Genomic DNA, 24,483 nt, shown 5'->3' with positions numbered 1-24,483 from the left:
GCCCTCCCCACGGAGGCGCAGCTTGGCGTCGGAGGGCGTGGCGAGCGGCGCGTTTCCACCCGAGCAGGGGACTGGAGTCTGCGTGCGGCACTGGGGTCGGGTGGGCGACTCTAACCCAGATTTTCCCGATCTTCCCCCAGCCCAAATTAGAAGATAAAAAGGGAACTCCGGTAGTAAACTTATTTATTCTCCCGTTAGGTCGCAGACTCGGGCCACCTCCCGCGCGGCCTTGCCGCTCCTGGTCCCAGCCAGTCAGGGGAGGAGGCGACGGAGAGCCCGCCCCAAGATCGTCTCCTACTAGCACCACGAGTCCTCCCCTCTTCCAGGTCCATTACCCCCTCTTTCTGCCCTTTTTAGCGCCCCCCCCCCCCCAACGAAGTTTGTGCTGAGAACTCCAGTCAATACAACTGTTCAAGGTACTGGCCGAGGCAGCATGGGCAAGCCCAAACATGGACTGGGGATGGGAAACCAATGAGAGGTCATTAAGCCCTAACAGTAAAAGAGGAGGCTAGGGGGCTTTGGGGAAAATGCCCTTGAGGTAGAGAGCCAGAAGGCAAGTTCAGAATAAAGCACCCTGAACAAGCTGCACAGATTGCCGCTCCCAAAGTTCTTTAGGCTGTGGTGGGAGATAAGGCCAAGGCAGAGGGCTGCCACTGTGCAGTTATGAGTGATACTGAGGAAGGCCCCGAAACTGTCACTCAGGCTCTGAGGGGCTGTCCAAGGCACGGCTGGAACTCCTCACAAAGGACACGTCTGGCCGAAACTTCATGCTGGTGGGTGGCTGGCGTCGGAGCAGCGACTCCCCTTGATCTTGAGGTAGGGGCTCATCATAGATGGTGGAGATGAGCCCCAAGCCAGTTCCACGGAGCCTCTTCAGTTGCCCAAATGGCTGTAGCTTCTCTCCGTGGTACCTGCATTAAAAAGAGCTCACAGTGAGGGGTGCCTGGGTGGCTCAGTCGGTTAAGCATCTGCCTTCAGCTCGGGTCATGATCCTGGGGTCCTGGGATCGAGCCCTGCGTCCGGCTCCCTGCTCAGTGGGGAGCCTGCTTCTCCCTCTCCCTCTGCCTGCCACTCTGCCTACTTGTGCTCTCTATCTCTCTGTCAAATAAATAAATAAAATCTTTAAAAAAAAAAAAAAAAAGAAACTCTTCTCTTTAAAAAAAAGAAAAAAAGAGCTCACAGTGAGAAGACTGCTCTCAATCAAACTCTTAATAGGTTGGGAAAGGACAGAGACGCAGCTCTTACATGTCTGGTTTGTCCCAAAGACAGAGCCTTTAAATCTGGATCTTTGCTTTTCAGCCTCCTTATCTATTCACTGACAGTGCCAGCAACCTGGGGTCTCGCACACTGCTTTCATTTTAAATAGTACACAGAGTTTAGAACAACTGTCAGCAAACTGTGACTTACAAGCACTCCCTAACAGCAATCATCAAGTCCAAACTCCTCAGACCAGGGGGTATGACTCCCTCAAAGACTAGTGATCCTGTTAAGCCTTAGCACTTGGTCCAAAAAAAAAAATAGTGCCAGACCTACCTTTTCCTTCTAATTCTGCTTTGAAGTTCATCCCCTAGGAGTCTCCAGCACCCATCCCAAAATCAGAGGGAAGGGGGAAACCAGGGTACAGATGAAAGGCTAGCTGGGCCCCCCAGGGAAGTCCCTTGGTCATACTCACCCCAATCCACGCTTGCATCTAGGGTGCTGGCCATCACCATCCAGGGCCTCAGGCACCCCTGAACACCGGCTGCCCAGACCCTGGCCCTCAGCCCAGCCCTGCCGCTCCATCACCCTCCGTCCAATGCCCTATGCAGGGAAGAGAGAAGACTCAAGAGTATGGGGTTCCTTGTGTGTGTGTGTGGGGGGGGGAGGAATGGGGCTAGAGAAGAAAAAGAGAGGGGTCAATGGGCTAGGCACAGTGCTTACCTTGGTGTGGCGCTCAAAGGTGCCCACTTGGCATTTGATCACAGAGCTGTCCTCCTGGCCATCACGGAGTCTCCGCTCCAGACGCATTTGGACAGAGTCTCGGGCATCCTTGTCTCCACCATCTGAGGAAGCAGAGCTCAGTTTGGAGAAGGGTCTCTCTCAGCAGAAAGGGGAAAAAATCAGATTTCTAGGACCTCCTCACAAGATTTACATATTCATCTTTAGGGTGTTTTATTACTTTTTATTTTATTTATTTATTTAACAGAGAGAGAGAGCATGAGCAGGGGGGAGGGGTAGAGGGAAAGGGACAAGAAGACTCCTCGCTGAACAGGGAGCCCAACTCCGGGCTTGATCCCAGGACCCCGGGATCATGACCTGAGCTGAAGGCAGACACTCAAATGACTGAGCCACCCAGGCGCCCCTGGTGTTTTAGTACTTTATTATTATTAGAGTAGGGACCCTGGCTTTCCCAGATAAGGAAACTGGTACAGAAAAGTCATAGAGCCAAAAGATGAGAAGTGGAATTAGAACCCAGGTCTTCCCCTCCCACCCTCCCCTCACCCAGGTCATTTTTGACTCCAGAATCTAAACTCTTAACCAGAGCCTGAGCTCCTGGCCCTCCCATTCTACCAGGACCTGCCCACCAGAACCAGAGCCCCCTGAGGGCTGACTCCACGAAAAAAAGGAAAAAGGCTCTGCCCACAACCAGCACTTGATGCACACAAGTGGAGATGTTTGAAGAGAGGAACCCTCTCAGTGGACGACCCCAAGGGAACTGGTCCCATCTCTGCTAAGCAGGCCTGGTAAAATGTCACTGCAAGGCCAGAGGACCAGCTCCCCCTCCCCATACTGCAAACCCTGGCCCAGTACCTGTGTCGTAGTACACACTCATGTCCACGTCCCAGTCATCGGCTGTCTGTTCATCAAAGTCTGCAGATAAGTCAAACAGAGTAAGCAAAGGACTCACAGTTCTGTTGAGAGTTAAATCTAAACTAAGAGCTATGTTCTAGAACTTGGGGCTTTTCATTGTATTTTTAAATCTCTCCTGGGGGGGGGTCATTTTTTCTCCACTCCACTGATCCCCCACCCCTAAAAAGGATGACTGGTCTCTCACACAAGCAAGGTAAGCCTCTTTGCTAGCCCTTTATTTGGCCTCACTGCCAAAGAACCCACCATGTGGAATGGAGAACCCTGACCCAGTGCACCAGGGATCACTCCTGCCCTGGCCTGGGTGCCAGCATTACCTCCTTCTTCCTCCTGCCAGAACTGGGCGTCCGTGTAGAACACCAGGCCGGAGCCGCCCTTCTCCCACTTGAGCTCGATCTCTTCCTCAAAGAGCCGCTCGGTGGTGCGCTCCTGCCTGGTCACATCCTCATGCAGTGCTTCGTGACGCTCCCACTCTTCACCCCGGTCATCATCCTTGGAGACGGTGAGGAGAGGTGACCTGTCTGTCCAGCCTCCTGACCTCATGCCCGCAAGGAGGGCAGCTCAGGGCCCAGCAAGCCCGTGAGCCAGGCCTTCACCTCCATTCTTCCAAATTTCTCTTAGAAGCAGCACATATTTGGCCCTGAGGCCTTGCCCAACACATCTCTCCACCCCTCGTGTCTCAACATACCTGGCGCCTTCCCCGAAGCCTGACTCCCTCTTAACCTCTGTGCTTCTGGCCATGTTGTTCCCCCTGCTGGAAATATCTGCTCTCCTCTCCTACCACCTTCTCTTCTTCACCTGGTAAATCCTCATCCCTCAAGTTCTACAATCCTACATGAAGCCCCCACACGGAGGCCCACAGCGCTCTTGCTGGTCTCCAAACTCCTCACTTTGGAGGTAATCGGTACACACCGTTTAGGCCTCCACACATTATGTCGTAAAGAAAGAGGGAATAACAACTAAGACAACCTATTGTCTACTGTGTGTCAGGCCTTTCTCATAACTTAGCTCCTCTGATCACCCCAACAACACTGTGAGGTGAGTACCATCATTCCCGTTCTACAAACCAGGAGACCTGGGTTCAGAGGAGTAAAGTGATTTGCCCAAAATAATACACCAAGAGAGTGGCTGAGCCAGCGTTCAAACCCAGGTCGCCACACCATACAGCCTTTCCAGACGCTGATTCTCTCTTCAGGGAGATTTAAGGCTCTTTCAAGGCAGGAAATGGATCTTGGAATGTCTCTGGAATCCTGCACTGGCCTGTGTGTACAGCTACCTGTCTAGACTGGCAGAATGACAGGATGGCTCCTGGCTTGAAATCTTGGGGGTCCCTTAGTTAAACTCCCAAGAGGCCTCAGGAGTCCCTGCTGAGCAGGTGCTAGGGCACAGTCCAGACGGTACTATACTAAGGATGTGGTACACATGTTAGCAACTCTGGGCTGGCAGCTTTGAAGACACAGGTGAATTATTTTTTACCCAGAGTATGCACACACAGAAAAGTTTCTCCAAAAATCACACCTTTCCTGATTTTATGGATGAACAACCAAATTTGGAGAAAGAGGAAGAAGAAATGTCTATTTCATTGATAAAATTAGAGTGGGAGCTAGTGTCCAAGCCACAGACTCAAGGTCAGAAAATAGAGGTGACTTCTCAGTCACATAATGAAAGCACACAGAGGTTAGACAAGCAGCAAAGGGGGCCAAGTTCACGTCCCATCTATGAAAAGGACGCTCCTCACATTCCTTCTAAGAGAGTGCAAAGAAGACCCCTTTGAGAATCTTCTGATAAAAACTCTGGCCCCTCTCCTCAAAGAAGTGCATATTTGCACATGCAAATGCAGTTTTATATTCAACGTCAGGGAGTTCTAACTCTCTGGAACCCTCCTGAGAAGCCCGCACGTTTAGAACTATTGTGATACACAACCGAAGAGTGACAGTATTAATGCTTTAGCCTCTCTTAAGCTGCCAGCAAAGACAGGGTAGCTCACTGTACTCACATCATCTGAGTGTGACTCTTCCTCCTCCTTTTCCCCTTCCTCCTCTGGCTCTCCATGGGAGCTGGCTGCTATTTCTGCGAGGCAGGTGCCTTGGGGTATTTCTTCGCCTTCAGCCGTGTACACAAGGTCTTCCTGCTCCACAGTCTCTGAGTCCTCATACTTGAACGGTACATTGCCATAGCGCCGGGAAGAACCTGTCTTGGGGAACTGGAGCTGCAGCTGGGTGATGATCCGAGGCGGTAGGCGGCAGGCCCGGATCAACTCCAAAAAGACCCGCAGAGGAGTCCCCACATTCCCGTTGGGCATCAGCACTGGTGGGTTCAGCTCTGGCAGTTGCCTCAGATCGGCCAGAGTGAAGGCTTCACTCTTAGCTTTCCGACTTTGCAGCTCCTTCCGAGTTTTGAAAGGAAAGGAGCCCAAACCTTGGAAAGCAGAAGAAAGAATGGCTCTTGAAACCTAGAAGCCTCCAGCAACACTTGAGCCAGAAATCGGTTCAACCCTTTTGGCCTAATGCTGTTCCTCCCTTTCAAACTTCTCCATAGTAACTTCCTCCATTCCCTGACCAGAACCACCTAATACTTTCATGCCATTTCTCATCACCTCGGCTGAGCACACGAGTTTCTTTCAGATCTGGTTCCTGTTGACTTTTTGATTCTCAACTGCCACCAACCCCCACTCCCTGCACATCCTCATACCATGTGCTTCATCCACACCAAACAATTTAACATGCCCTGAAAGTTCCATGGGCTTTCACCATCTGTGTCTGCAAATGCCATTTACTTTGAACACCGTTCCTTCCTACAAACTCCTGTGTCTCTTTCAGATCCAGATGAAAAGCCACATTTCCTGATCCCTCTAGGAGATCAGTTTCTCCCTCCCCTGTCATCTCACAGCACCTGGTAATAAAGAGCACAGGCTCTGGGGCAACGTGCCTGGGTTTGTACTGTGACTCTGCCACTTCTTAGCTCTGTAACCTTGAGCAGGTAACATAACTTCTGTATCCCTCAATATCCTCACTTATAAAATGGGTAACAATAGCTCCTACCTTATAGGATTGTTGCAAGGAGTCAACAGGAAAATGAAAGGCTTAGAACAGTGCCTAGTAAGTACACAGGAAGTGCTCAGTAAATGTTAACAATTATAATGGCACCTCTGTGACAATTACCTTTTTACAAATCTGTCTTCCTCTCTGAATCCTGAGCACAGACTGTGTCTAACTGTTCTCTGCACAGCTGCTAGAGTCACACTAAGTGTAGCATATAAGCTTGATTTGTTGAATGAATGAATGAGAGGACTCTGCAGTGTTTCCTGTTCCCCATTCAAAGTGATTTCCCATGAAAATGGGAGCTATCCAGAGAAAAGAGATTGTCTTTTCATTTGCGTCTTGCCAAGACAGGGCTGGATAGGAAGCAAAGAAGAATGCAATAAACACCGACAATAAGGGGCGCCTGGGTGGCTCAGTCATTAAGCGTCTGCCTTTGGCTCAGGTCATGATCCCAGGGTCCTAGGATCAAGCCCCGCGTCGGGCTCCCTGCTCGGCGGGAAGCCTGCTTCTCCCTTTCCCACTCCCCCTGCTTGTGTTCCCTCTCTTGCTATGTCTCTGTCAAATAAATAAATAAAATCTTAAAAAAAAAAAAAAGACAATAAGTGACGCCTGGGTGTCTAAGTCGGTTAAGCGTCTGCCTTCCGCTAGGGTTGTGACCTCCGGGTTCTGGGATCGAGTCCCTCATCAGGCTCCTTGCTCGGCAGGGAGCCTGCTTCTCCCTCTGCTTGCCACTCCCCTTGCTTATGTGCGCGCGCGCTCTCTCTCACAAACAAACAAACAAACAAACAAATAAATAAAATCTTAAAAAAAAAGACAAGAGGATTAGAAACCTCATTTCCTTTTCTTCCTTCCGTGTCAATGGAGTATCAACCCCTCAGATTGAGAAAAGGGTCTCAGAAGGAATCTAATAAATTGGAAAATGAAGGATCATCCCATTAGGCCTCTTCCCGTTATTTCCACTCTAAGTTAGACTAACATGCAGTTGAGCCTGAAACTCTGATCAGAACTGACCTAAACTCTTAAAGAGTCTGATAATCAGAGACCTGACTTATCCCCGTCATCCCTCAGGAAAGGGGTCTCCGTTCCAGGGCCGGTAGGCTCAGTCTATTATCTTTCCCACCCGTACCTGATGCCTCAGTAGGTAGCCGCAGTCTGCGGATGAAACAACGACCGGGCAACCAAGTCCCCTGAGAATCCAGCCACCTGCGGCCCGAGTACATGCGAAGAAGCTGCTGAGCTTGAGCTGCCCCCCGTACCGAAATGACGCAGCAGCAGGTGCGGGTCTGGACGGGAGCAGAGTCCGGAGCGGAGAGAGCGTGGGCATCGGTGGCCGAAGTCTGGGCGAGGTCCTGGCCCACAGGAGTTAGGGCAGAGTCGGGAGCAGCCTGGGAAGGAGCCCGCTCAGGCCGATGCCGGTAGTGGAAACACAGGAAGCCACAGCCGCGCTGTTCTCGGAACTGGCTAAAGTAGCTCCGGAGCTGGGCCGACCGCAAACCCGCAGGGATACCGCTCACTATTAAATAGACTGTCGCCTCCTCCTCCGCCTCGCTGGGCACCGCCATCTTGGACTGTCACGTGATCCGCTGGAACCAACTCTCGCGAGAATATCGCAAGCCGTGCGGAGGCCTCTGCTATGCAATGTAGAGTAATCCGCGATTAGTGCGCCGGCTTGTGGTGCAGGCGCTGGCGAGGTGTGGGGTAAGTCGTTCGGGTCGCTCCCCGGCGGAGAGACGCCGACGATGATGAGAACGCTCACCTGAGAAATGGGTTTACAGATCTCTTTCATAAGGCTTTAGTGAGGATAAAATTAGAAGCCTGCGGGAGGGGCAGTTTTTAAGATTTTTGGTTTTTGGGGATTTCCCACACCTAATCTCAGCTTTCTCCTTCAGAGCCTTTTCAGTTCATCCACTTATGCTTCCAAAGCATATTCGTGCCCTTCCACAAATCTCTAAGGAAAAGATAATCCAATTGAAAAGTGGACTGAAGACACTTCACAGAAAAGAAACATCGAATTAACAATGAAAGAGCCTCAATCTCATTGATAATCAATGAAATGCAGTGAGACCCACTTAACATCCATCAGACTGACAAAAATTTTAAATCCTCAAGTGTCGGTGACAGTGTAAACAACTGGATCTCCCATACACCATTGTGGAGTGTAAACTAGTACAACCACTCTGGAAAATAATTTGACATTACCCAGTAGAAGTGAAGCTACTCCTATCCTTTGACCCAGCAATTCCACTACTATGTATATACTTAAAAGAAATTCTTGTATACGTCTCTGTATTGACAATGTTAAACTTCACCCAGCCCTGTGATCCTGGAAAAGAGCGAAGGTTAGGAAACCCCATTCCCACCCTTTTGTGTTCTGGAACACAGCTTACTGCAAAGAAACACGCTTCCTTTTATGACATAGATAAAACTCCTGGGTGCCCCCTTGTTTACCTATGTCAAGGCTAGCAACAGGCTCCAAATTCCAATTCTTTGCCTTGTAAACGCTTAGATGAACTGCTTGTCCCCACTGATCAATCAGAACAAAATGCTTGTTAACCAAACTTCGGTTAAGCTTCTCTCCTTCCCTCAGGTCCTTGAACTTTGCCTCCCTCTCCCACCCCCCAAGTTTGCGCCAGCCCACAACCCCTCCTGAGAATACGCTGGCTTCAGGGTAAAACATTTTCTGATCTACTGTCCCATCATGCCACTCCTTCCTCAACACTGAGGAAGGTGTGAACCTTCCTCACACCCAGTTCTTTCTAGCCTTGTTTACTTTTCCCTATGAATGATGAACTCCTTTTGCCTAACCCTTGACGGTAGATCTCATGGTCCCATTGCAATAGCTTCTTTCTTCCTTGCAATAGTTCCTTTCCTCTCTTGCAATAATCATTTAAAATGAAGTCCCTCTTTGGGACGCCTGGGTGGCTCAGTCGTTAAGCATCTGCCTTCGGCTCAGGTCATGATCCCAGGGTCCTGGAATCGAGCCCCACATCGGGCTCCCTGCTCAGCGGGGAGTCTGCTTCTCCCTCTCCCACTCCCCCCTTCTCGTGCTCTCTCTCTCTGAAATAAAATAAAATAAAATCTTTAAAAAAAAACATATAAAAAAAATAAAATGAAGTCCCTCTTTACTGAGTCCAGATTTGTTTTTTATTTGACAATATATATGAATATTCATTCATATATATTCATATTCATAGCTGCAGTGTTTGTAAGAGCAAAAAATTGGCATTTAATACTATTAAGCAGGTATATGATGTTGAGGGGATATAAACAAGTCAGAAAACAGAATTATTTATATGAAAAGTTCAAAAATACAAAAATATTTCTTAGGGATACATAAGTAAGTATGCATTAAAATCATAAAGAAAAGTAAGGAAATGATTAACCCCAAATTCAGGGTAATCATTACCTTTGGGGGGAGGTAATAGATTTCGAAAGGGACTTCAAAGTTGATGGGACATGATGAGGGTTCATTGTACTCTTATTCTTTACACTTAATATATTTTATAAATGCTTAGAGCACAGCTCTCGATAAATATTAGCTGGTTATTGTTTAGTAGCCACCCAGAACAACCCACCTGGAATGAGTGATTCCCCTTGTTAACCCTGATTCCCCTGAGACCTTAGCCTTGTTGCCTCTAGCAGTTTCACTGGGATTGCCTTTCTCTGGGGCCTTGTTCTGGGCTCTTGTCCACCTTTCCAGACCCATCTCTTGCTGCCCTGGGCCCAAGTTGCCCCAGACCATTTGCAGTTACCTGAACACTCTGTCACCTTGGTGTTTTTTGCACCTCTCATTCCCTCTATCTGGAATGCCCATCCCTTGGTTGCCTGGCAAACCCCTATTCATTCTCTTTAGCTCAGAGCAGTCACCATGGGGCTGAAGCATTCTTCCCACCTCCAGACAGATTTAATCACTCCCTCTTCAGAGCTCCTGCTGCTGTCTGAACATCCCTCTATCACAGTTCAGATCTCTCTGGGTTGCAATTACTTCTGTGTCTCTGCCATAGACAAGATGTTCAGTGAAGGCAGGAGCTATATCTTATGTATTTTGTGCCCCTTAGCATCTAGCACAGGGTCTGGTACAAGTGGTCATCAAGAGAAATGTTCAATGATGGCATGAATGGAGGCATCGATGGTGGGTGTTGGCCTTTTGTTGGCATCATAGGTTCTAGGATACCCACAGGCAGGGTGTGTCGGCCAAGGCACGGCATCTGACTGCTTATTAAGCAGTCAACGATGAACCTAACGAAGGTAGAGATAATGGTGATAATAAAATGATACCCAAGGCTGAGCCCTCTCCTGACTCCTAGTGAGTTATCCCTGGCTGGGCCTGAGGACAAGGATCATGGCTGCGAGGGTAAATGGTCAGTGAACAGTGGCTGAGCTGGCTCCAGACAGCCTGATCCTGGCCATGACTCATGCCAACCTGTGCTGGTGAGCCTGGCCCCCACCGCCAGACAGGCCTGAGTTCAAATCTCAGCACAGATAGTGATCAGTCGAGACAGTGAGTAAGTTGCATACCCTGTCTGAGCCTGTTTCCTCCTCTGCCCTCTCCGGTTGATGAGGCACAGTTCCCACTTCTAAGCTGCTGGTAATGGAGACACAGTCCCCCACATTTGTCTCACAGAGAAAGCATTAGTTCTCTTATTGTATTATAATTCTCTCTTTAGTTTTGCTAGATTTGTCTTGATCTTCCTTGCAGACGGTTTAGATAGGGCACAGGGAATGACAAGAGATACAGATGAGAAAGCACTGTAGCTCCCCAACCATGTGGAGGGGACAGGGAAGAAATTTGCAAAGGAGCAAGGTAGTGCTGATCAGGGAAGCTATTTGGGTGATGGAAACATTAGATAAGTTGAGGGGAAAGGCTGGGGTGGGTGGTGGAGAGGAGCACTTTCTAGTGGCTGTTCAAGGTTGGAGGAGGGAAGGGGTGAGGGGCAGGAAGATTCAGCCTGCAGGTTCAGAGAGGTGCAACAATAAACTAATGGGGGCAGTTAGTGAAGGAACATAGAAGATAGAATGACCTGAAATCCCTGAATTCTCTGGATTTGGCTCCTCTGGAGAGACAAGGCATCTGCTCTTGAAAGAGTTCCCTCCTGCATCTGCGTGGTGAGATGGATGATGTGTGTCCAAGTGCCAGGAGGGGCAGGCAGAGAGAGGGGCCCCGGGGGCCTGAGCTCTGAGTCTGGGAGTTCTGGTGGAAAGGTAGGGGAGGAGGAATGCAAGGCCTGCTCTAGGCTCTAAAAGATGCTTGTATTTGGGACTTTGATTAGGTCCTGGCTTGGGGGAGCTGTGGAGCAGGGCATGGCCTGTGTGAGAGGAGGGTAGATGTTGGGATCACCATGGGGAAAGGGGATGATTGGTTAGTTGAGGCCCCAAATGCCAAGCAGAGCAGGTTGGCCGGGATTAGCAGGCTCTGGGTAGACCCTGAAGATGTGCAGATGTGTCTGCTTACATTGGGGGCCACTTGTCTTTCTCCTGTGACATACAGAAAACGGAGAACATGCCCCAGTGTGAGGGTGTCTCCGTATTGTGTGCCCCGCCCTTGAGCATAGGGATGGATGTGTGAACATCTGGCTCCAGTGCATGTGTCTATTGTCATGTGTTTGGGTCTGCTGAATGTCACCGAGTGAGTGTATCTTGGCTGTGTATTTCCATGCTGTGTGTGGGTGGATGGTGGGTCTGTTTTGTGGGTCTGCGTAGGTGTATGTCTTAGCACGTGCGTGTGTGTGTGCGTGCATGTGTGTGTGTGTGAGAGAGAGAGAGTTGTAGGTCTGAGTTGTGTGTGTCCTTGTTGTGGGGTGTGAGCTGTGTGTTTCTGCCACTCTGGGTGTCTGAGTGGTGAGTGGGTGATTGGGTGAGGGACGGGGTGTCCTTGCTGCTGGCACTGGGAGCCCATAATGCGTATATGGCTAGTTCAATTGTGGTCCTATCCTGGGGGCCTTCAGGAGAGGTCTGAATGACAACTCTTCGACTGTTGTCCCTGAGTGAATGACCTCTCATTGAGCAATAATTAACTTGGCCCCATGAAGAGAATCCAAACTGGTGGTGAAGAGGGTGGGACTGGTATGGGCAGGGCCTTATTGCTAAAGAAAGGGGGAGGCCTGCAAGGGGGTCCTATAGGCATGTGTGTTACCATTCCCTCCTGCGTGCAGGTCAGTCACCCTAACCTGGGTGATATTCAAAATCTTTACCCAACTGTGAGGCACAGAGATTGACCAATCAGAACAGACCCGATCCCGCACTGAATGGAGGAGTCCTGGAGGCCTTGGTTATGCCAGGCACCGCCTCTCCGGTTGCTGGCCAATGAGAATGGATTCCAGGAGAAGAGCTGGGACAGAGGGGCCATGGAAGGGAACTCAGAGGGGCTCAGGGCTGTAGCTGCAAATTAACTGCTATGGAAGAGTCTCAGACTTCAACAGCTGGGGCGGCAGCTAAACCTCAGCCGGCCTTGGCCTCCACACAGCGGTGCCAGGCCAGCCCTGGGTGCCCTCGCTCCTCCCATTGGGACAGCAGTGGACTATCCTCTTCTGTCACCTGCAGGAATGGGGAAGTGAATGATCCCAAACTGTAGAAATTCCAGTGACCTTGCCTGTTTCGATTTGGGAATGGGCTGCCTCATATTCCTTACTGGCTGTGATCTGACTCTTCGTTGAGGTGAGAGGGAGCCTGTAGGGGTCAGAAGCCAAGGGAGGGGTCAGTGAGGGACTTAGGGATAAGGAAGAGACATCCCCAGCCCCAAAGATAAAAACAAGGAAGTAAGGAGGCCTGAACTGATCCTAACCCCTGGATTCAGTCCTGTGCAAAATAAATCTCATCCCCCAAAATGAAATAATCATCCCACCCTGAAAAACTAATATCCCAGTTCCCTGAGGACTGGCTCCAGCACTCCTTAGGGTTCCTTCCTCTGGAACTCTTTCTGATAGGGGCAGGGTGGGCGCTGGAAGTGAGACATTCCCTCCCACATGTACAAATTACAGGGTCAGGCTCCGAAGGTGTCATGCCTTTTATTACAAAACCCAATAACTTAAATCAGTTCTGTACAAAGTCAGTAGGACTCTTGTCCCAATGAGCAATCTAAGCTTCCATCCCCATCTCAGGAGGGGTTGGAAGTCTTGGCCCAGAGGCTCTGAGGACCACTAAAGAATGGCCAGACAACTGGAGCACCATGTCAAACCAAGAAAGGCCAAGGGGGGGAGGTGTGTGGTGAGTGAGGGGCCCCATAGCTCATCTGGTTGGTTCCAGGGGAGCTGAGGCCTGCCCCTCTGGGAGCCTGTGTCACCCCCGGGGACAGCTGGACCAAGTCAGTGCTGCCAGCTTCTGCCCAGCCTACACTTGCTCTCTGCCTGGGCTGGAACAGGTTGGCTCAGCAAAAGCATGTCCTCAAGGAGGCCAGCGATGTCAAGGTCTCCAATAATAGGGCGGAAGAAGAGGTCCCCAAGCAGACTGGGCGGGATGGACTTGAGGGTGGAGGCTGTGAGAAGGACACGGGCCAAGCGGCCTTGGCCTGTGGGGCACCAGGGCTCCAGGACCTCACACAGTGCATGGTGAGCCTCTTGCTGCAGGTGTCCGATGTGGGAGGAGGTGTGGAGGCCCGGCACGTCTGTGGGCAGAGAGGGTGAAGAGGGCGGGTGAGTACCCCACTCCCAGGCAGCAATACTGACCCAAGACCTGAGGTCACTGGGTTGGTCTTTGAGGCGCCTAAACTACCTCCTCAATTTATTTATCATTTTATTTATTCATCCATTTATGGGGCAGCCCAGAGTAATGGTTAAGAGCCAGACTGCCTGGGTTTGAATCCCACGCTGTCACTTATTAGCTGCATGACCTCAGATAAGTTAATATCCGTGCCTCAGTTTCGTCCTCTGTAAAATGGGGATAATAATACCTATCTCCTAGGCATGTTACGAAGTTTAAAACAGCTAGTATATGAAAAAACCCTTATAACTGGACCTAACATATGGTAAATGTAATACGAATATTCGTTACTATCACTATAATTAATTAATTTATACATTCCATGAGGGCTTTCTGGTGAGGAATTTTCCTCTCACATTTGCATTCTTCTCTATGGGGTCTTTCTGAACCCACAGAGTTTTACCTGTGACTGAGGCACAGCTGTGTCTGCCCACCTTCCCTGAGGGTCAACGGCAAGTTTCTCAGGCAGAGCGGCAAGGACCAGTCTCTGGAGTGAATAAACCTGAATTCCCAACCCTGCTTTGTCCGTACCAGGCTGTGTGACCTCCAGCCAATCACTTAACCTCTCTGAGCCTCTTTTGTGAGGTGACTTTCGGTGATAATGAGGACCCAAAGAGATAACGGAGGTCAAGCCCTGAGAAGGTGCCTTCCCTGGCTGGGCCCCCATCCAGGAGTGTCTGGAAGCTCACCAGGATTGAAGAGGATGGTCTCTTTCAGGTAGGCATATTCCTTGGGGCCCAGCTCCAGGCTCCAGAAGGACTCCAGGCAGCACTGAAGCCACTGTACGGCAGCCAGTGAGGGCTGGGGCCGATCGGGCAGCTGGCTGCCGCGCACCCTGCTACTGGGCTCCTCCAGCAAGATCTTCTTGAGTATGCTGGGGGCCGGTGCCTCGGCCACCTCGAAAGTCACAGTGTCTTGGGCCAACCCGAGCAGGAAGAGGGGGCCCCAGCAGCCCCGCAGCAGCCGCTGCTGGTCCTGAGGGGGCAGCTGACAGAAGGACGGCAGGTTCCTGAGGAAGCCTACTGTCCTGGCCAGAACATCCAAGGCCTCCCGGCAGGTGCGATGCGGGGCACACAGCCGGACAGGCCGGTGCTGTCTGCATAGGCAGCGACTCGGAGCTGGGGGCACAGCGGGCCTGGCCCTGAGGCTGGGGCTCAGAAGTGCATACAGGATGGCTGGGCGGCCTGCAGCACCCTGACACGGGCAGGTCCCTGGCTGGCTGGAGCTCATGGCTGGGGATCTGCTCGTCCTTCCGCCTGGCCCTCCCACCCTCTGCTCTGCCCCCTGGGTGCTATTTATAGCCCCAGTGGGAGGGACGGTGGGGGCGGGGGAATGGCCTGACAACCTTGACTCCAGAAGTCATGTTCATTGAAAAAAAGAAACTCGCACTGCCTGCAGGATTGGTGGGGCAGTGGCGGGGGAGGGGGCTTTGGGAGTTCCACGTGGCCCTGATAATCGCTTCAGTCAATGAAGCAGCCCGTGCAGGGCACAGCCAGCTTGGCTGCCCCTTATCAGATGACTCAAGTGGATAAACAGGGTCATTAACCCAGGCTGTACCAGGGCACCAAGGCCTCAGGTGCACAATCAGCAGGTGGCCATTGCAGGTGTCCCTGTTGGAGCCTGCAGGACTCTCACTAAGCTGGGAAGCCAGCCCTGGGGCTGGACAAGCCTTGAATACAAGGCCCAACCTGGAAGTGCCTTATCACTGACTTGTTTGCCTAACCTTGGGGCTTTGCTCCTGTTGTTGGTAAGGAACAGGCTGCAGGGAAGGGAGCCAGGACCCTGGGGGGCTGGGAGGACTTTGCCCACTGTGCGGGCTAGGAGGCCTCCCTCCCCTGACTCCAGTTCTGGGGGCCCTGCAGAAATAAGGTTCTTAAGACCTCTCTCTCCTCAGCTTGGATTCCTAAAGTTCTGGAAAGACTATCTGCTGAGAAGCACTCGCAGAACGATAATGAAGTATGGCTGCTACTTATTGAGCACCGACTGGGCGCCCAGGTACTTTCCATGCTGATATTCAGAGCTTCCCCATGAGGCAAGATTCTTACTTTTTTGAAACTCGAAGAGGTGAAGTGACTTGCCCAAGGTCAGACCACTAAGAAGAGACAGAGCCCAGATCTGTCTGACTCTAAAGTCCTTGCTTGTTCCCCTGGGCCCACTGGCCCAATGGTGCGGCCCGAGCTGTGTGACCTAAGTTTCCCAGAGCTGGTGGCCACCTGGGTACCCCCCTTGTAGCTACCTGGTCTTACAGACATTGCCTACTTATGATCTGGGCAGACACTTTGCACTGCCGCCAGCCACATGGCAGCTCTGTCCTGGGCATCTGTCTCAGGATGGTGGGGCACAGGGTGTGAGAGAGGGTGGGAAGGTCCTCGGCTGTGTCAGGTCCATGGACCTTGGCAAGCCCAGCTTGGCATGTCTTCTGCTAGCACACTGTTGGGCAGCCATCACCATCCCTGGCACTGGCTCTGGGCTCTATCATTTTCCGGGTGTGTGACCTTGGGCTGATCCCTGTGGGCCTCAGGCACTTCATCTGGGACAATAACAAAGTGAGGTCCTGGATGTGAAATTCCAAGCAGTCTCTGGCATACGGTAGGAGGACTTTGCCCCTCCCCTTCCTCTGCCGAAGGAACTAAGCCCCAGCTGACAGAGTGCCTCTTTCTTTTGATTGTGAATAATCTTAATCCTTCCATTCGTAAAGTTCCTCTCACATCCTTTTATCTCACTGAGTCCTCAGCGTCTCCTCCAAGGAGACTCTGGAGTCAGACTGCCTGGGTTCAAATCCTGCTTCATCACTTAGTGACATTGGGCAAGTCACTTTTTATTTCTGTGCCTCAGTTTCCTCATCTTTGAAAGGTACAAGAAAGGCCAATAGTGGATAGTGGTTTTATGGGGCCTGACACTTATATGGAGGTTCCCTCTTTAGGAATAGAAAATCAGGTATGAAAGTGAATATTTAAAATGAGAAAACAGAGGGCCACCTGGCTGGCTCAGTTGGTAGAGCATGTTGACTCTTGATCTTGGGGTTGTGAGTTCAAGCCCCACATTGGGTGTAGAGATTACTTAAAAAAAAAACAAAACTTTAAAATAAATAAAATGAGAAATCACGACCAATCACAAACTAAAATAAGCTGACTGAAAACCAAAATATTTTGATTAATTACTGACGATATTTGCCCATGTGTTTTAGCTGCACATTCTTTGCTTGCCTCTTCACATGAGATTTATTTTGAAACCATCACAGACACAGAAAGGTTCCAAGTACAGTACAGGGAAATTTTTTTTAACTTGAACCGTTTGAGAGTAAATTGCCGACCTGCTGCCCATAGCTCTCAAATACTTGAGTGTGTAATTCCTGCGTTTAAGAACATTCCTCTACATGGGGCGCCTGGGTGGCTCAGTCGTTAAGCGTCTGCCTTCAGCTCAGGTCATGATCCCAGGGTCCTGGGATCGAGCCCCGCATCGGGCTCCCTGTTCAGCGGGAAGCCTGCTTCTCCCTCTCCCTCTGCCTGCCGCTCTGCCTACTTGTGCTCTCTCTCTGTCAAATAAATAAATAAAATCTTAAAAAAAAAAAAAGAACATTCCTCTACATAATATGCACAACACAACCATCAAAATCAGGAAATTAACATGGAACATTTACCATCTAATCTCAGACTCCATTTAAGTTTCACCAAATGCTCCAGTGAAATCCTTGCAGCGACAGGGCTCACGCCCAAATCTCACACTGCATTTGTTTGTCATGTCCCTTTAGTCTTTGTCAGTCAGGAAAAGTCCCTCAGTCTTTCCTTGCCTTTCACTACCTTGACACTTGTGAAGAGTTGTAGTTATTTTGTAGCAAGGCTCTCAACTTAGGTTTGCCTAAGGATTCTTTGTGATTAGATTCAGATTATGTATCTTTAACAGGAATATCACAGAAGTGATGTGGTTTGGTTTTGTTTTAAAGATTTATTGATTTATGGGCGCCTGGGTGGCTCGGTCGGTTAAGCGTCTGCCTTCGGCTTGGGTCATGATCCCAGGGTCCTGGGATTGAGCCCCGTGTCGGGCTCCTTGCTCTGCAGGGAGCCTGCTTCTCCCTCTTCCTTTGCATGCCGCTCCCCCTGCTTGTGCTCTCATTCTCTTTCTGTCAAATAAATAAATAAAATAAAAAAGATTTATTTATTTTGGGGGAGAGGGGGAGAGAATCTTCAAGCAGACTCCCTGCTGAGCGTGGAGGCTGCCGTGGGGCTTGATCTCATGACCCATGAGATCATGACCTGAGTCGAAACCAAGAGCCAGAGGCTTAACCGACTGAGCCACCCAGGCGCCCCATTCTTTTTTTTTTTTTTTTCTTTTTAAACATTTTATTTATTTGAGAGAGAGAAAGAGAGCAAGTGGGGCGGGGGGAGAGCCGAGGGAGAGGGACAAGCCGACTCTGCCCTGAGTGTGGAGCCCAACATGTGGCTGGATCTCATGACCCTGAGATCATGACCTGAGCTGAAATCAAGAGTCAGACGCTCAGCTGATGAGCCACCCAGGCACTCCACTGTTGTGTTCTTCTTGATACATTTTATTAGGTAGGACACATTTCTATCTGTCCCATGTTTCACTTGATTAAGGTGATGTCTGCCAGGCTTCTCCACTCACTCTTTTCCCCTTGAAAGGAATTGGTAGTTTGTGAGGAGGTATTTTGAAACTATGTAGATATACCTTCTCATTGTTTGAATGAATGTATGTATTTATTATTTATTTATTTATTTATTACTTTTTAAAAAGATTTTATTTATTTGTTTTAGTGAGCGAGCAAGACAGCACAAGCAGGGGGAGCAGCAGAGGGAGAGGGAGAAGCAGGTTCAGCGGGTTGCTCAGGGAGCCCAATGTGGGGCTGGATCCTGGGACCCCAGGATCACGACCTGAGCCAAAGGCAGCTGCTTAACCAACTGAGCCACCCAGGTGCCCCTTTATGTGTGTATTTAGTTATGAACTCATGGTCTCCTATTTTGTTTAGTAGCTTGTAATCTATTATTATCATTATTTTAATGCTCAGATTGTCACAGATTAGCCCAATGGGAGCCTCTTTAAGCTGGAGTCTGTCCTTTTGACATGCCCCATTATTCTTCAAACATCCTTTGTTTTCTGATATAAGAAGATACCTCTTTTCAAGCCCCTGGAATCAACCAGTACCTCAAGAATCTCTGATTCAATCTTTTAATGGAGTGGAGTATTTAAAAAACGTGATCTGGGTGCCAGGATGATAATTAGAAACCAAGACCTACTCACTGTTATGAGGGTGTCCCTGTTCCGAGGCCCTTCCAGAGCTAAGGAGTGCACACACACACACACACACTTACAGTTACATTTATTTCTTTTTAAAAAATATTTTAATTATTTGTCAGGGAGAGAGAGAGAAAGCACAAACAGGCAGAGCAGCAGACAGAGGGAGAAGCAGGCTCCCCATTGAGCAAGGATCCTGATGCGGGGCTCGATCCCAGGACCCTGGATCATGATCTGAGCTGAAGGCAGATGCTTAACTGACTGAGACACCCAGGCATCCCCAGTTACATTTATCTCTATATCTATTTATACATACTAAAAAAAGGGTTCAGACTATCATCTGCAATTCTAATCCACTATAATGGGGTTCATTCTAGTTCCCCCCCCTTTTTTTTTAAAGGATTTTATTTATTTATTTGAGAGCGAGAGAGAGAGAGAGAGAGAGAGTGCACAAGCAGGGGGAGCGGTAGGCAGAGGGAGAAGCAGACTCCTCGCTGAGCAAGGAGCCCGATGCGGGACTCGATCCCAGGACCCTGAGATCATGACCTGAGCCGAAGGCAGACGCTTAACCGACTGAGCCACCCAGGTGCCTTAGTTTCCCCTTTCTATGTTTATACCTCCCTTCCACAACACTGAGAAATCTGGCTTCCATTATTCTGAATTTATTTGCTTATTGGATCAAGCCCCTGTTTCTAACCAATCTCCCATCTTTGCCACCACCCCATCCCCTATGAAATGCCCTCCTCACCCCACTTGAGCTCTGATACCTTGTGTCAAGATGCCTCCTCCCACTCAGGGACACCTTCTTCACCTTGCTGGACCCCATGCCATGTGGACGCCCTCCTCACCCTGCTGGAGCTCTGACTTTTGCTCCGGGCCACTGTGGCTCCCTCCCCCTTGGTCACATGCTTCCCTCCTGTTCTGCTCTACTTAATAGTTTTAGGACTGAAATTTTCAGGAAGAGAAGGAAGGTAAAGAAATAGAACTGTCCATGAATTTTAAAAGTAAATTTCTCCAGTGAAAATGGAGAGATGATTCTGTCTTTCCTCTTACATGGTTGATCAAAAATATGTTTTAGGGGCGCCTTGGTGGCTCAGTCGGTTAAGCGGCTGACTCTTGGTTTTGGCTCAGGTCACGATCTCAGGGTCCTGGGATTGAGCCCCGTGTCAGGCTCCACGCTCAGCGGGGAGTCTGCTTGTGGACTCTCTCTCCCTCTCCCTCTGCCCTTCTCCCGGCTCACACCTGCTCTTTCTCTCTCAAATAAATAAATAAATCTTAAAAAAAACAACAACATGTTTTCTTCTTTTTTTCTTTTTTAGTAATAAAAACATGTTTTTTTCTTGATAGCCGGGATATATAAGCATGCCACTTCACACATAGATGTTTCTGATACTTGTAGTAGTGCTTAGAGATATGTAGTAGGAATTTTGATAAATTCTACTTTGTGTAATTACTATCAAAAAAGAAAGATATGCATGTAGTATTTATAATTGCAAATGCTGCATACTCCTTATAGGAGAGAACTTCCTTTCTGAGTTGGTGTCACTATTAAATGACAGACAACTTAGTGATGAAAGAATTTTGCACACATTTGCTTCTTGCTCTTTACATATCCTTTCTCCTCTACCACCCACGTACTTCCAGGTGTCTTGGGAATCATTCATATTGGGAAGTGGGATAGAGTGGGAAGAAAGAGTGGACTTAGCAATTGTAGTTTTGAAATTTTATTTTTGCAAATTAAAAAGAATATATATACTATATATAACATATAACAGTAAATCTGTATCTATCTATCTATCTATCTATCTAAGAAGACATTGCTGGGCCTCTCCCAAGGCCTTGGAGGTTCCATGTGAAGTTTCACAGAAAATCTGCCCCTAAAAACATCTTTCCTAGGTGTTTGTCAGGACACCAAGAGACAAAGAACCTGGCACCCAGCAAGTGCTCTGTAAAGGAAGGACAGTGCTCATTATTATTGTTGTTGCTCTCACCCTCATTTTCTAGAGGAAGCAGTGGGAGGAGGAGGAGACCCAGAGAAGAGAGGAGATCTCTTGGCTGAGGATGGGGGTGTCATGGTAAAGCTGGAACCCCAGGTTTCATCTTGTGGTTTTTTGGGGTTTTTTTTGCACCGTGGAGAACTGTGTTTCCTGAGCCCTGTGTGTGGCCTGAAGGCCAACGTGTCAGTTGTGGAGTCCTGGAGGGCAAGGAACAGCCCCAGCAAGGATCTCTCAGCCTGGGGCATGACTGAGGCTATTCATTCAGTGAGGTGGGAGGCCTCTGTGGCGGAGATGGCCCATCAGTTGCCCTCCGCCCAGGCCCTGCCTTCAGTCTGAAGGCAGAGACACAGGTCAACCTTCAGGAGTCCCTATTCAAGGGGGAGTCTTCAGTCTGTGGGGGAGACACAGGCCAGCCCTGAGAAGTCCCCATTCTGAGGAGGAAGAGACAGTCCTGCTTTCAGTAGTTCCAACAGAGGATGTCAACAATGCACAGGGATGCTAGAAGGGGGCAGCTGGGCTGAGCAGCTTGAATTTGGAAGGCTTTCTGGAGGGAAAGTTCCTGACAATGCTCTCCCTGTACAGCACTCTGTGGTTTACAAAGTACTTTCACTGCAGTGATCTCAGTTAATCCTCAAGTGATGAGGGGATGACAGTGTTCCTACCCGAGCAGGAACAACAATCATCATCATCCCAAGAATTATAATGACTGAGGCTTATTGAGCACCTACTATGTGTCAGGCACTGGGCTGGGTGTCATCTGTGAAGTTAAAGTGCACCCCGTAAGATAATGTATGTGAAAATGCTTTGCAATCCTGTGGCCGGGGCACACCTGTTTGCTCCTGTTGTGTACAAAGCCCTCAGGCTAATTGAGGGGGCAGCCACCAGATCTTGGGACAGAGAGGGCCTAGGTTAAGGACTAGAACTGGGAATCAGAAGCAGCATTAGGTACCTTTTCATTCCCTGGGCACATCACCTATCTTTGTGCCTGCAAGATTTTGCCCATGCTATTCCCCCTGCCTGGAATGCCTTTCCCTTACCCTGTCTCCCTAGTCAGCTCCCAGTCCCCTTTCATGGTCTTAGAACAAATGTTATTTCTCTAGCACAGGCTTCATGTCTTTCCCTCTCCACCTCTTCAGAAGACTAATTTGCTCCCTTCCTGACTTCCCAGGTCACCAAGCCCACACTCCTAATAGAGTGCTTAACACATGGTGGTGTGATCACCCACCTACCTGCTGTTGATGGTGACTGGTCACCAAGAAGCCTTCCCAGGCAACATTTATTATCTCAATGAATTCACCAGGGTCCAAGATCAGGTCTTGGTTTCCGGGAAGGAGTCATATCAAACAAGCATCTGGGAATGATTTATAAAATCAGAGTGCTAATTCAGGGAGGCAGAACCCTGTGGTGCAGTGGGTAATCTCTGTGGACTCTGGAGTCTGGCTTTGTGGGTTTGAACCCTGGCTCTACTCTTTCACCTTGAGCACATAACTTCACTTCTCTGTCTCTGTTTTCTCATCCCCCAAATGGGGACAATAACATAGGAGCATTATGTTAAGTCAAATAATGTTTATCAAGTGTTCAGTACAGTGCCGGGTACTTAAGTCAATAAATTTTAGCAGTATTTATTGATAAGTTGTATAATGAGATTCAGTGGTACCAGGCAAAGACCACTTATTCATTCCCTAAATATTTACTGAGGCTCTACAATGTTTGAGGTTCTGAGCTGAATGTTCAGATGTATCAAACAGGTGCGATCTTTCATGAAATTTATATTTCAGTGAGAGGAGATGAACCAAAATTTCTTAATTGTATGTTTCAGTGTAGTCAGTAATTACAGAGGATGAGCACAAAGCACTTTGAAAGCAAGAGTCATGGAGGTGGAGACTTAATCTGTATATCAGGTTTCGTACAGTCCTCACAGAGTGGCATTTCGGTTGAGACCTGATGGATAGAAAGGAGTTGACTGGCAAAGGCCTCAGAACTAGGACAGAGCATTTGAGGAAGTGAAAGAAGCCAACGAGGAGGGAGCCTGGTGACTGAAGGGAAGCATGGGACAAAATGTGTCCGGAGAGGCGGGCAGCACCTTGATGGTGTCACTCCTCAGAAGCCACAGTTGGAAGTTTGGAATTTATCCTGAATGCAATGGCAATCCATAAGGGCTAATTTTAAGCAAAAGAGTAACAAGATATGGCTTGTCTTTTAGAAGAATTGCTCTGGCTGCTGGATGGAGGATGGACCAGAAAGAGACAAGAAAGGAGGTAAGGAGAAGCTAGGATTCGAGAGATGATGCTGTTTTGGACTAGGGTAACAACAGCTCCTTGCTTCACACGGCTAGGTGAGAAGGGGATGGACAGAGGATATACTTTGGAAGATGAGCTGACAAGACCACCAATGGATTAGATGAGACTAGATTTTGGCTTGTGCAAATGGGTGGGTGAGTGGAGCTTTGGACTTTGGCAAATTGGTGCTGGAAGGGGCCATTTGACTCAGTGGGGAAGACCTTGGGAGGAATTAATTTGTGTGTGTGTGGGGAAAATATCGATGTTGGCCATGTTAGTTTTTTTAAAACAATAATTCTTCAATATAATCACATATCTAGTCAGAGTTCAAATTTCAAATTGTCTCATAAAGTTATAAATTTTTTTATTGTAGTAAAATATACATGACATTAAATTTACCATTTTAACCATTTTTAAGTATACAGTTCAGTGGCATTAAGTACCTTCACATTGTTGTGCAACCATCACCCCCATCAGTCTCCATAACTTTTTCATCTTCCCAAAGCCATGTGAGTTGTTTTTTTTTAAAGATTTTTTATTTTTATTAAAGAGAGAGAGTACAAGCAGGTGGAGCGGCAGGTAGAGGGAGAGGGAGAAGCAGGCTCCCCACTCAGCAGGGAGCCTGATGTGGGACTCGATCCCAGGACCCTGGAATCACGACCTGGGCCGAAGGCAGCGGCTTAACCGACTGAGCCACCCAAGCGCCCCGCCATGTGAGTTTTGAGATACCTATCAGTCATCAAGCGGAGTTGTCCAGGAGGTAGTGAGATAGAAGAACCAGGAGCTCAAGCGAGGTCTGGGCCCAAGATACCATGAGATCACCTAAGGAGAAAGCGTAGAGAGGGAAGAGGAGAGAGCAAAGGACAGAGCCGCCAGCATTTACTAGTCTAGGTAGAAGAGGACACTGAGAAAGAGTGTTAGCGCAGTGGGAAGAAAAGCAGGTCAGTGTGTGACACAGAAGCTCTATTAGTTTGCTAGGGCTGCCATAACAAAATACGACAGACTGTGTGACTTAAACAACAGAAACATATTTTCTCAGTTCAGGAGGCTGGAAGTCCAAGATCAAGGTGTTTGCTTTCTCCTGCAGCCTCTCTCTTTGGCTTGCAGAAGGCTGCCACCCATGGCCTTTCCTCTGTGTACCCACGATTTCCTGGGGATCTCTTCCTCTTCTTATAAGGACACGCTTTCAGATGGGATTAGGGACCCACCCTTATGAATTCATTCAACCTTAATTTCCTCTTTAAATGGCCCTTACTCCAAAATGTCACATTGGGGGTTTCAACATATGAATTTTGGGGAACACAATTCCGTATCAGAAGCCTAAAGGGAAAAAAAGGTGTTTATTTCTTAAGATTTTTTGGCAGCGAGTGAGAG

General features: G+C 48.9%; 2 protein-coding genes across 2 annotated transcripts; both read right to left on the bottom strand.

Annotated features, from left to right (window-relative positions):
• Positions 1 to 171: 171 nt before the first annotated feature.
• On the bottom strand, positions 172 to 7,460 carry GPATCH3 (G-patch domain containing 3). The gene is made up of 7 exons (XM_032390442.1): positions 7,015 to 7,460; positions 4,844 to 5,265; positions 3,165 to 3,339; positions 2,791 to 2,850; positions 1,921 to 2,042; positions 1,673 to 1,800; positions 172 to 911 (listed from the first exon to the last, which is right to left on the bottom strand). Exons 1-7 carry the CDS (start codon positions 7,448 to 7,450, stop codon positions 695 to 697), a joined length of 1,560 nt encoding a protein of 519 aa, XP_032246333.1. The 5' UTR covers positions 7,451 to 7,460; the 3' UTR covers positions 172 to 694.
• Positions 7,461 to 12,884: 5,424 nt separating this feature from the next.
• Positions 12,885 to 14,850, bottom strand: NR0B2 (nuclear receptor subfamily 0 group B member 2). Its single transcript, XM_032417834.1, has 2 exons — positions 14,273 to 14,850; positions 12,885 to 13,488 (listed from the first exon to the last, which is right to left on the bottom strand). The coding sequence occupies exons 1-2, from the start codon at positions 14,811 to 14,813 to the stop codon at positions 13,190 to 13,192; spliced, it is 840 nt and encodes a 279-aa protein (XP_032273725.1). The 5' UTR covers positions 14,814 to 14,850; the 3' UTR covers positions 12,885 to 13,189.
• Positions 14,851 to 24,483: the final 9,633 nt, after the last annotated feature.

The sequence above is a fragment of the Phoca vitulina genome, unplaced genomic scaffold, assembly GCF_004348235.1.
Source record: "Phoca vitulina isolate PV1807 unplaced genomic scaffold, GSC_HSeal_1.0 scaffold2, whole genome shotgun sequence".
NCBI lineage: Eukaryota > Metazoa > Chordata > Mammalia > Carnivora > Phocidae > Phoca > Phoca vitulina.
This window is presented reverse-complemented; position numbering and strand designations above follow the sequence as displayed.